Here is a 12,418-nt window from a genome sequence, read left to right as displayed (position 1 = left end):
AAAAGGATTTCTTTCCCTTGAAAGCAGTCTTTGCCGTGATACGTGGGATCAGCACAGAGGAGGCAAACCCCGATGTACTGAGGTAATTGAATGGGTGCCCCCAAAGCTAACATCTGATGGAGTGATTTCATGAAGACCCAACCACGAAGTAAAGGTCGTTGTGAATTAAAGGAAGGAAGGGAGGGGGGGAGAATGAAGGAAGAAGGAAGGAAGGAAAGAGGAAAGAGAAAGGAAGGAGGGATGAAATGTCCCTGACGTGGAGGCCATCGACGGCAACAGGCAAAACGCAATTCGCACAGCCTTAAAGGGAGACCGCGCCGTTATCAAACAGGTCGCAAGCAAAGTACTTACACGTCTTTACATGTGATTTATGGAGAGAGGAATTTAAACATTAAAAACAAGACTCTAACATGCCATGAAGTCCCCACTCTAAGACTTCCACGTTGACTGTAATTCTCTAGTTCCCTCTCCGACTTGGCCCCTAGGACTGAGCTTCTTGAGGAAAAGACCAACACTTAATCATCTTGGTTCCCCTACTTTCCAAACGCAGAGAACATGCGCAGTGAGTGCTCAAAATGCAAAGATGAATGTAACAGTGAGCACAGTGCCCAATCCCAGCCTCAAGAGCTCCAACAACGCTGCCAATCAGAGTGCTGAACGCCTTCAGCAAAACATGCCTCGAGGTCACGCCTGGCTTTACTAACACCAATTTCAGGCACTTGTTTCATAAAATAAAAAATGTGTAAGCATTTTAAAATAAAAATTTCAAGATTTGGACCTGTTTGTACACAAAGAACTTCATGACAGTAGTACTTAGCACAGAGAAAAAGTGGAAAAAACTCAAGTGTCCAATAATGGCAAAAGAGTTCAATGCAGGTCATTTTTTAATGACATGAGATAATGCTTTGTATGACATAATCTTACGTTTCTAAAATGCTCATATGATATGACCTTAGCTGTATGAAAAGAGAACTTCTTAATAACACGAAAACATTAATGAATGAATTACTTATAAACCAAGTCCCTACTAAACACCGCCCCCAACCCCCCAAACCTGTGCAACCAGGCAGAGGCACCTTTGTGTTAACTCACAAATCATACTAAAGATGCAGGATTTTATATAAAGCCGGTGAAAGTGACACTGGGGAGCTGCCCGAATCACAGTGAAGTCATCAGTAAACAAGATCTCTGGCAGAACAAACAGACACACACAGTCACGTGCACACACTTCCAGAGAAGGGCAGTAACCAGATCACTGATAGATGCAGAAAAAGACCCTCGGGAAAACTGACGAGACCTGCAAATAGTTTTTTCTCCTACAAAAATGACCCTGGATTATGCTGCTGCCAACATCAAATGCAGGATGCTGTCAAACAATTATTTTAGACAATTTAGACCCAGGAAACCAAGTTAACGCTTGATTCCCTCTTTGTTCATCCTAGGAGTCGGTGCACATTTGCAACAACAACCAACATTTTATCAAATGCAAGTTGAAATCAACTGATTGCCATCATTTGTCTCTTTTCTCAAGATAATGTCTCAAACCAACCTTTATTTTTATTTTATCACTATTTTCTGTGAGCTACAATCGCCAATTTTTTAAACGAGGTTTTTCCGGTGCCTTCATCCTCAGAGAGGCGCCAACCTGGACTTGTATCCTGGGGGGAACCCAGCTAGCGTCTGCTGGGGTGGTACAGACCCCTTTTTATTTCAAATAGCATCTCTCTCTGTGAAGCCACAGTGCACCCACTCGAGATGAAAGGACGAGCTGAGGGGCTCATTCTGAAAAGACTGCTGCTGGCGGAGGCCAGAGGGGAATTGTACACCCTGAGTGAACTCCCTGGACCCTCACCCAGCAGGAGCCCTTCAAACATCGTGCTGCTGAGCCTGGGTGGCTGGCTGGGCCAGCTCCTTGCTTGAGGCAGCGCCCCGCCGCAGCCCAAGTGCAGAGTGAATGTGGCAGGTGAGCAGGAGGGACCTGCCCTGATGCTGGCTGGCCTGGGCCCGCTTGTCCTCCCAGACGTGCATCCTACTTACTGCTCTAAAAGCAAGACGAAGAGGCCAGGAACCAGAGCCAGAGCTCTGAGACTGGAGCCCAGCTCTGCTGGCTCCCAGCAGTGTGAGGCTGGGTGAGCTGATGTGTCTCTCTGTGCCTCCGTTTCCCTGTCGATAAAATCAGAGCAGTTGTACCTGCAGTAGAGTATTATTTCAGTGGGAATGATTATCATTATGTGAATGTAATGCTGCGTTTCAAGTGGCTTACGATGTAACACTGACACTTGAGGAAGCTGGTTACTCTGTGGTTTTTTTGCACCCACTGGTGGCATGTGGCGGAGCCATCTCTGCGGTGGGCAGGGGACCCCAGTGTGGTGGGCAGGGGAGCAGTAAAAAGAACACAGTCAGGGAGACTTGGGGTCCAACCCAGGCAACGCCCCTGCAACCCAGCAGGGGTCAGTGCTGTGAACTTGTGCAAAGGAGAAAACGTGTTCCTCACACGCCAGTTCCTCTGCTGTTAAAGTCGCCTACAGTATTTTCACGATAATAATGAAAATGTTGAGAGAGGGACAATACTAATAGCACTATCAGTAATAGCACTTACCAGGAACCAGACACTGTGTCATGGTACTGGGTTATCTTATCTGATCCCCGCAAAAACCTGAGATACGCATCCCTGCTTCCTAGCTCTGTGACCTGAACTAGTGCTCCAGCCTCCAGGACGTTGCTTGTCAGTAAAGCAGAGAGAACGCCAGCACCTGGAGGGTCGCTGTGCCAGCTGTGGGGACAAGGAGAGCAGCCGTTGACAATAACGTGAGCCACAAAAACACCTGAACGCTAGCCGTGGCTCTCAAGAAGCTTGTTAACCTTCTGCCTTTTTCAGCAGAAAAACTGCTGTATGAGTTGCCCTCCGTGGCATCACGGAGGAAGCGAGGGTACAGTCCCCACCTCCGAGGGAGACAGAGCTTAAGGGCCCACCCAGGCAGGTGGACCAGCAGGAGGCTCGCGGCTGAGAAAGCATCCCACCTGCCCAGGGCCCAGCTCCTGCAGGGGACCTTCTCACCTGGACTCCCAGCAATGCGCAGGGGAGTGCCTTATGTAAAGGAGACGCTTAAGAGAAGTTCTTTTCCATCCTCTACTGTGTTTCCTCTTGTGTGTCTATAATTTAAATGCGAATGGACTCAGGAGCCAGAGACCTCACCTGTATTGCAGACGCGGTCACGGTCACAGGGCCCCGGGTTGGGACGATGGGGCATGAAAAGCCCATGTCTGCAACAGGAGGCTTTACCCAAACGGGCGCCCTTCTTCTACTTCCAAATGAATCATCAACGTGCAGATATTTCTCTCAAGTAAAATTCTAAAGCAAAACTAAAGCAGCTTATTTTAAGTAGCAATATTCTAAATTTTCACGTACAGTGTTAGCCGTAGTGGGGCAAATGCCTTTTCAATGAGAGCGAGTCCGGTAAATAGAAAACATGTGAACTAGTGTAGGAAGCAAGAGTGTCTGGCTAAGCAAAGAATATTCTGCTTTTACAAGCGAATCCCACCACTCATTGCTATTTTTAAAACGTGACCTAAGAAGAAAAGCTACAATATTTTGACTTCAAAAACTTAGACACTGCTGTTTCCCACACACCTGTGGCTCCTTTCTGAAATGTTGCAATGGGATTTTTCAATAAGATGCTGAATTTTTAGTTCGAGGGTGACCTCCCATACCAGAGCGGGAACCTCTCTCTGTTCTGTGCATTCCCGTCCCGGGTGACCAGCACAGGGCCCGTGCCGTTTGCTGAATGGAGGAACGCCGACTTAACTTCAGGAACCGGCAGCACACATTTGCACATACCAGATTCTCGATTTATAAATCTGTACCATGAGGACTTGATTTTAACTTTAATTAGCCCAACTGTTAAGGATACCTCCAAAGTGAGAAATGCGACCACCACTTTGCACCTGATGCAGCTTCCGCAGTTGATCTCCTCTCTGGGGTTTACAGGGAATGAGACACAGACATCAAATGACTACAGCCTGGTGTTCTATGGTGAAGTGGTTGAAACAGACCAACCCTGGGAGATGAATTCAAGACCAGATATAAACAAAGGAGGGTAAAATTCCTCAAGCTGACATGCCCCCAGAAACTCTGAATTCCACGGATGCTTAAAAAAAGACTGAGTTCATAAACAAGATTATACTGTATAGCACAGGGACATACATACAAGATCTTACGGTAGCTCACAGCAAAAAAAAAAAAATGTGACAATGAATATATGTATGTTCATGTATAACTGAAAAATTGTGCTCTATGCTGGAATTTGACACGACATTGTAAAATGACTATAACTCAATAAAAAAAGTTAAAAAAAAAAGACTGAGTTCTCACTTGAAAGTTAGTTTAAAAAAGAACCAGTAAGATAGTTTCTGTTAGTTTGTTTGACTGCATTTTAAACAGAGGGCGTCATTCAATGACAGCTACTGCTTTGTGGACCCATCTGGTGGATTCAGAAAAATCTAACTATGAAATTATGCCTTCCAGCACATTCATTGGTGAGGTGTGTGCTTTTAAAAAAAAGATGCGGGGTCAAATTCCCTCACTAAATTCCATAGGAATTTTCCATCTAGTTCAGTGCTTCCCAACCTTTTAAATTAACACCTGGTTGGGTTAAAACTGAAAACCACATACATTCCTCATTCACCTGGAGAAACCCGACTCCCTGAGACACAGTCTATCTCCCTGCATGTCGCAGAAGCCAAGAGGTTTTTTGTCGAGCTTCACTCCCTACAGTTTGTACAATGAAAAGAGTTGTGAATTCCTCTTCCTTTTTCAATATACAAAGTTATGCTGGCAGAGTGCAGGTGTGTCCCCGAACTCGGCACGCCTCTCCTTGCTTGGCGACGCTCCAGTACACCCTTGCAAGAAGACCCTGTCCCTTCTGCCAGTACTAGGGTGAGAAGCGCTGCTCCAACCAGAGGAGGAAGCCAGACCCCGAGAGTAAAGCTCATTGGCCGCTGTGGGCTCGCACCACCGTCCAGAGTCCGGTAACAACAAACCAGCCTTCATCAAGCACATGCCACGCCCCAGGCTCCATGCTAAGTGCTTTTATAAATGCGTCACTGTACTTGATTCTCACACCAACCCTACGAGGTTGGGACAAGTACCCCCACATTTAAAGGTGAGTAATCTAAGGGAGAAAGATCTTCAGCAGATTATGTGAAGCCACTGTGCTGGGGAGCAGCACCAAAGGATCTGAATCCAGGTCTGTCTGAAGACCCGCGATGTCCTATGGCCTCACCAGTCCCACCCTCGCGGGCACGTCGCCCCTTGTGACAACGTCCCGAGTTCTGCCTTACCTGCACACCCCCCACGCTACTTATCACTGGGTCTTTTTCTTTAATTTGATGAGCTAGTTTTATTTTTTCTAACACATATTAAAATAAATACCCACGCATTCAATTTTAAGAACGTGGTACCCTCCCACCCTCACATCATGTCATGGGCCTCCAGTGCGATGAGCCTCTCACCCAGGTATGCCCTCCACTTAGGAACCCGAGGCGCCTTCTAGCAGACCCTTCAGTGAGCCAGGCAGCTGTAGCAGTGGGGTCACCGAAAGCGTGCTGGAATTAGACATGTATATATTGTTGACAAGGTCTCAGGGGAGAGAAAGAGTGTCACACTGTATTGGGAACATTTCTCTAAGCCAAGAATGGGACCCTTCAGGCCCACCACCTGTTGGTGTAAATAAAGTTTTACTGGAACTCAGCCACGCCCCCTTTAGCGTCTGTGGCTATGTTCATGATACAGAGGCCAAGTTGAGCAGTCGCTACAGAGACCACAGCCCAAAATGTTCACTGTCTGACCTTCTGCAGGGAAAGTTTGCTGACCCCTGCTCTAGGGGATACATTTCCCATCCAAAAGTCAGCTGGTAAATATCAGTCCAGAGGTAACATGGACCTGTGATCCTGCTGATGAGGAGATGGGAGTCAAGTTTAATTCAATTCCAGATTTACTTATTGAGGAGCTGCTATGTGACAGTCTTGGCTAGGAGTTGGGCTTACAGGGGTGAATACAGCTGGGACTCCATTTCCTGGCGGATTCAGGATGGAAACAAAGAATTTCACTACAACTCAGTAAAATGTTGGAGTAGGATTTGATGTTTTGTTTTTCCTATTAAGCAGACCCTGGAAACCTGACATTTTTATTCTTTAAAACTCTGACATTCTAAAATCATAATGTTACATGGGCTAAGATCTCTCTCTCGCTCTCTGGTTTTTTATTAAAGCATAAATAGAGATGAAACTATAACTCTGTGAAATTACTCATTAGCTTTCACAAGAAAGATCACCTTACTGGAATTTTTCATAACTGCCAAATTTGCTCTGGGCTTTCTACTATCCAGTTCTAATCTCTATGTTGAAAATGGGAAAAAGAAAAGGTAGCAAGTCATCGAGGGAAACAGGGTCAGCGAAAGAGCTAGACGTCTGTTTTTTAAGATTGAGTTTTTAAATTGGAATCTATATTAACTGGGTCACATATTAACCTTCTGCTGAAAAAGGCAGGAGGGGTGGAGACAATGGCCGGATTCGACCAAGATTTCATTATCTACTGTCTTTGCAACTCCAACCAGGTATCAGGTGAATTACGGGGAAAACCAGTTTCTACATCCCGTGGACGTGAGGAAATTGATTATCCCCAGGCAGCGCAAAAGAAGCCAGGAAATAACGGGGCCGCTTCACATCTGTGCGCCTGTCCTGCCCCGATGACTGTTTATTTGTACTGGCTGTTGACCGCATTTTTGTATCATACAAAGATGGTTTTATTGAGCTTCAAAAGTAGAAACAGAATGCATCCGTTTCTAGGGAAACCTGAGCTGGGAAGCTTGTGGGCTTTGATTCACAGAACACATCCCTCCACACACAGTGGCCCATTGTATAGTAACACCCCTCCTCCTCGTTTACCTCATCCCATTTAAAAAAATTAATGCAACAATGTGAGATGATTGTTGATGCTCATTATTAAATCATTTATTCTACCCACACAGTGATTCAGAATTATTCATTAAGCTTGCTGGAAGGAAGCTGGGTGTTACCCCCACGGTGGGTTGAAGAGGGATGTGCTCTTTAAAAGGGTACTTTATAACAACACAATTATCGTAATTAAAAGCTACCCTGATATTCTGATGAGCTTTTGACATATTTTTGAGTACTGGCGTTTTGGCACAAGGAGATAAACGGGACGGAAACGGTACCCGGGAGTAATACTGCTGTGGGGAGAAAGAGCTGGAGGCAGGGTTAAACACCGTCTGCCGTCGTCACCCCCGCTTTGATCGCGGTCTTTACGCCACTGAGTTCTACGAAGTGTCACTTGAACTCTGGCCTTCCAAAATGAGTCCAAGACTTACACGGCTGTGACCTGAGCAATCGTCTGCATTACGAGTCACGGGGGCCTGCATTCCCCTGAGAGCCCACCTCCCTGGGCTTCCAAACCAGGCGGGCCGCTCACATCTGCTCCTGATCTCCTCCCAGGGCTGCCTGTGGTTTACTCTGAGTCTGAAAGGCCACTAAGCAAAGGGCCTGGTTTGGGAAGCCACTCAAGCTGACAGGTGACTACGGGAAGGGCACCCCGCTCTCTGCTCTTCCCTGGTTAAGGCCATCTAGATGAAGATTCTAAGGCTAGTAAAGAGCATGACTTTTCACACGTGAAGGTGGTGGCTGGTGGGAACGGGGGGTGGGGGGCGCTTGTAAAGAGAGATACTGACTCCTGGCTGAACCTGGAAGGCCAGCGTGAGCATGTGGATGAGAGCAGAGTCATGTGTGGCCTCAGCCCAGACCAAAGGACCAGGAGAACACGTGATGTGTGTGCGACACTTGGAACACAGACCACGGGGAGGCCGTGCCCAGGAGCTCCACAGAACACGGCCCTGGTCTGCTCCGTGGCTGGCACACCGTGGGCGCTCAACAGAGAAATGAGCTGTGCCCGTCTGGGAAGAAGTGAGAGGCAGGGGCTCAGCCCTTCCTTCCTGCCCAACACTGATGAAGCATTTATTAAGTGCCGAGACCTGAGCCAGGCCTCCCCTGCGCTCAAGGAGCTGAGAGGCCAAGGGCTTCCGATAAGTCAACACTTACAAATGTGCTGGGACCAAGGGAAGCTCAGGAAGAACCTGGCGGGGCGGGGCTAGGGGCACCTCATCCAGAAAGTGGAGGCGGCGTCGGCCAGATGAAAGGGAACGGGTGGAGACGATGGTGAAGGGCGAAAGCTGTGGGGCTACATGCCCCTCTGACTGCTAGGCAGAGAGTGGACAGGAATGGGGCAATGGTGGGGCAGGGGGACTCGGAGCTGTTGCTATGACCCAGATGAGAGGGAATGGTGGCCGAAAGAAGTGGACAGGCTGGAGGGTTATTAAAGAGGTAGAATTAAAGGCACATAAAACATCAGTCTTCCTGGGCAAGGAGGCCCTACTGGAGGCAGATCCATCAGGGTTCCAAAGCCTGATGCCATCAAGAGGGAGTAAGGCAACTTACCACAGCTAAGACATGGAAGCAGCCAGGGGCCAATCAACAGAGGACTAGACTAAGAAGATGCACTACACAGAATGGAATACTACTCAGTCATAAAAAAGAATGAAATAATGCCATCTGTGGCAACGTGGATGGACCTGGAGAATATTATGCTTAGTGAAAGAAGTCCAACAGAGAAAGACAAATACTATATAATATCACTTATATGCAGAATCTAAAAAATAATACAAATGAATGTATATGCAAAACAAAAACAGACTCACAGATACAGAAAATAAACTTGTGGTTACCAAAGGGGAGAGGGAAGAGGGGAGGAGCAAATTAGGGCTGTAGGATGAACAGATACAAACTACTTCATATAGATAAGCAACAAGGATATACTACATAGTGCAGAGAATTTTACCTAGTATCTTGTAATAACTTAGAGTATAATCTGTAAAAATACTGAATCGCTATGCTGTACACCGGAAAGGAACACAATACTGTAAATCAACTATACTTCAATTAAAAAAAAAAAGAGCAGAGAAGAAAACAAGCTCCCCTGCTCTGTCTCATGCTTAGCAAGCAACCTTCTGATTATAATTTGGCCTCCCATGTTGTTCTGACTATGCGAAGAGACTGCACTGCTATGGTTAAGGGGAGGGTTTCAGTCTTGCTCTAAATTAATAAAATGGCATTCTGGTGGTAGACATGAGTGTCCGTGAGCTGGGGCAACTGGAGCCCACCTCTGAAACACAGACCCGCTCTGGGCGTGCCGACAAACCCTTCCTGAGCTTGTGGGGCTGCAGACCTGATGCAGGAAGTGGCTGGTGCATCCCGAATGCAATGCCACCCTCTGGGGTTCCTGGTGGGTGCGCAGCAGGCTTCTCCCAAGGATGCCCTGTTGGCGCTAGGGGCTCTTGTTTTATAACCGTCTCCAGGTCTCAATATCTGGGGGTGCTGGTGGGCTGCAAGAGCGCCGTCCTACGATGGGAAACCCAGAACCACATGCCACTCAAGAATGTGGCTGACAAGAAAGGAGAACAAAGAGCAGCCGACGGGGACGGCATGTGCATCATTTAACATTTGCTATGAAAGGAATCGTTTCAGTGGCAGTAAGTGTTCTCTCTGGCATCAGTCTCTGTTACAAAATCGTCTCCGTGGTGGTGCTGGTGCCATCGTGACACTTCATTCCCTTGTCATCGAAAATGGTCTTTTGCACCAACTCAAGCATGGCATAAAATTTCAAAGGCCTTAATAGAAGTTTTCCAACTTCATCTCCATGGAACAGTTGGAAAATGTCTCCAATTATGCAAGCTTTTTGTAAAATGTCTTAAAAATACAGAAGGGCCTATTGTACTTCTCACAAGTAAATGTGAACACATTTAATGCTCAAAGATGAAAAGAGCGTCAGGGTTTGTTTATTTGTTTTTTTCCTCTTTTTAAATGAATGCTTGCTACTGGGTCAGGCCACCTCCCTCTCCCTTCCTGCTAACAAATAAAAGAATATATTTAAATTTTAGAAGCGTTTGATACAGTACACTCTGGAAAGACGTGAAAGGAGGCATTAGGACCAAAAACGCAAGAGACACAACAGTTGTCAAAACTGGAATCCTGCCAAGTCACTGGGAATGCAGGGAATCAGCCTACAAGGCACCACTTCTCATGACAGTGAAGCTGCAGGCGCTACCAGGAGAAATGAGGCGCGTGGGCTCACGCTGCATGGAGCACGATCAGGGGCAGAGATCTCTAGAAACGGAGTGCCTTCGTTTTGTGTGTGTGTGTGTGTGTGTGTGTGTGTGTGTGTGCACGTATGTGTCACACAGATGATTAGCTTAAAATTACAGCAGGGTTAAGACCAAACTAAATAGACTCCTCCTCCCTACTCAGGAGGAGAACCCAGTCCACATCTCACTAAAGGAAAACCTGCCCGTTACAGCCCTGTCCTAGGATTTCCTGGGTTGCATCAGACTGGTAGGAAGATTGTCTCTTAAATATCACCTGCCCTTGTGCAAGTTGCTGCCTCCCAGCGAAACAAGGAAAAGATACTCCTGCATCTTCCTTCACCTAGGCACGCTCTGTCACGTCCCGTTCCCACTGCAATCACCCCCTACCTGCAGAGCCCCCATCCTCAGCTGTGAGCAGCTACAGCTTTAGGACTCGACAGGCTAGAGGCTGTTCTAATGCTTTCCAGACCTCTTCTCATTGGGTCTTCACAACCATCCCAGGAGAGAGTTCCTTCTGCTATGCCTGCTTTACAGCTGAGGACAACAACATGGGAGGACGCTGAGGCTCAGAAGGGCTAGGCCGCTTGTCTAAGGTCACACAGCCAGTGAGCAGCAGAGCTGGGATTAGAACTCAGCTCTGTCCAAAGCCCCATCCTCTCTCCCCTTTGCCAGGATGCAGAGGGGGAGGAGGAGGATCTGGAAACCTCCTCTCCAGACCACCCTTCTACCCAGACCCCTGGGGTCCCAGGCTGCTACCTGCTTTGGAGAACTTGTCTGCCATCTCCTTCCGAACGGACTTGGTGAGGTTGAAGTAGTCGTCCTCCTCGTCGATGCTCTGGAGGAACAGCGGGATGTGCTGGAAGACGACGGCGTGCTGGCACCTCTGCTGCCCCGCGATGCTCAGCTGCTGGTCCAGCCACTGGTCCTGAGCCTGCTTCAAGGCAGGGCACATGGAGGCATCGTAGAAGAACTGGGAGTTGAGGACGAGGAACAGGACGCCCCCAACCCAGAAGCTGAAATAGTCGTCTCCCCAAGTTTGCTGCCACTCTGCGATGGTCTCGGGGGTGGGGACATTGCCCACGTCGTGGTTGCCACTGACGAAGACCAGTGGGATCTCGCTGTCCACGGTCCTGAGCACCCGCTGCAGGTCCTCCGTCTGCTCCTTCCGCCAGGGGGTCCCTGGAAGAGGGAGGGTCATGTCCTGAAACAGCTGAGGCTGTATATGCCTTTACTAACATAAAATAAGAGAATAATCTAGAAATCCACTCAACTGGGCACATGGAAATTGCAAAAAGTAGTCTATGTTAAAAGCAACTCCACAAGTGAGGTGGGGACCTCTGCTCCCCTCTCCTGTGGAAATTCAACGTCTAAGTGGCCATCTGACCCAACGATGCTGACTGACTGAGGGTGTAGAGTCATTCTAACAGTAAGTATTAGTGAAGCTTAATTTCTATCTTTTATTTAGAAGATGAACATAAATAGTTGTGGCTTTTCTGCCCTGTTTCAAAGGGTCGTCAAGTGCACCCCTGAGGTGGGTGAACCCAGCTTTGAATGCTAGTCTCAAATGGGGCCTGTTTTCCTTACCATACACATGACCCTGCAGACAGTGTGAGAGCAGCTTTATGGGAAAAATTCTTAGAACTCAAATGTCTACATCAACTGGCCTGTGCGTCTTGCCAAATCTTCCCCACACGGGGGAAGAAGCATTTTACATCCCACTAACAGTGTATATGAGTGCAAGGGCTCAAAGCCTTAATATTAAGCACATTCCTCCGGCCCTTGGGAGTCAGTATGGAGTCACCAAACTCTTATTTGGACAGAGTTGTAAACTACGTGGGTTCCTACTCCCACAGGTTCTGGGCTTCCACACTTCCTGAAATAAGGTATTAAAGCTTTAATAAATGGGTTTCAAAATGACCAATTTAATTCCAGATCTGTGTTTTTTTGTGTGCTAATTTATTCAACCAATATTTCTTGGGTACCATCTATGTATAAGGTACTGATTTAGCTACTGGGGTGAGCTGTGAGCCAATGCGACACAAATCCTTCCTTTCAAACCGGTGAGTCAGATCATTTGTCAAGTAAATTATAGATGCACACCCACCTGTATCGATGTTATTAAGCATTATTGAGAAAAGCAAAGCAGAAAAAGGACATAATTCCCATTAGCCCTGAGGAATACGCCTAGCATCCCGCAAAGACAGCAT

General features: G+C 47.4%; 1 protein-coding gene across 2 annotated transcripts in view; it reads right to left on the bottom strand.

The window, feature by feature from the left end:
• Positions 1-12,418, bottom strand: part of CPPED1 (calcineurin like phosphoesterase domain containing 1) — a 182,282-nt gene that overhangs the window by 92,210 nt on the left and 77,654 nt on the right. For both annotated transcript variants that reach the window (XM_064478173.1, XM_010980031.3), the window contains exon 3: positions 10,968-11,390. In XM_064478173.1, the coding sequence (XP_064334243.1) occupies positions 10,968-11,390 (423 nt within the window). The remainder of the gene's footprint in view (positions 1-10,967; positions 11,391-12,418) is intronic.

The sequence above is a fragment of the Camelus dromedarius genome, chromosome 24 (assembly GCF_036321535.1).
Source record: "Camelus dromedarius isolate mCamDro1 chromosome 24, mCamDro1.pat, whole genome shotgun sequence".
NCBI lineage: Eukaryota > Metazoa > Chordata > Mammalia > Artiodactyla > Camelidae > Camelus > Camelus dromedarius.
The sequence above is the reverse complement of the archived record's forward strand: the minus strand, read 5'-3'. Positions and strand labels throughout refer to the sequence as shown.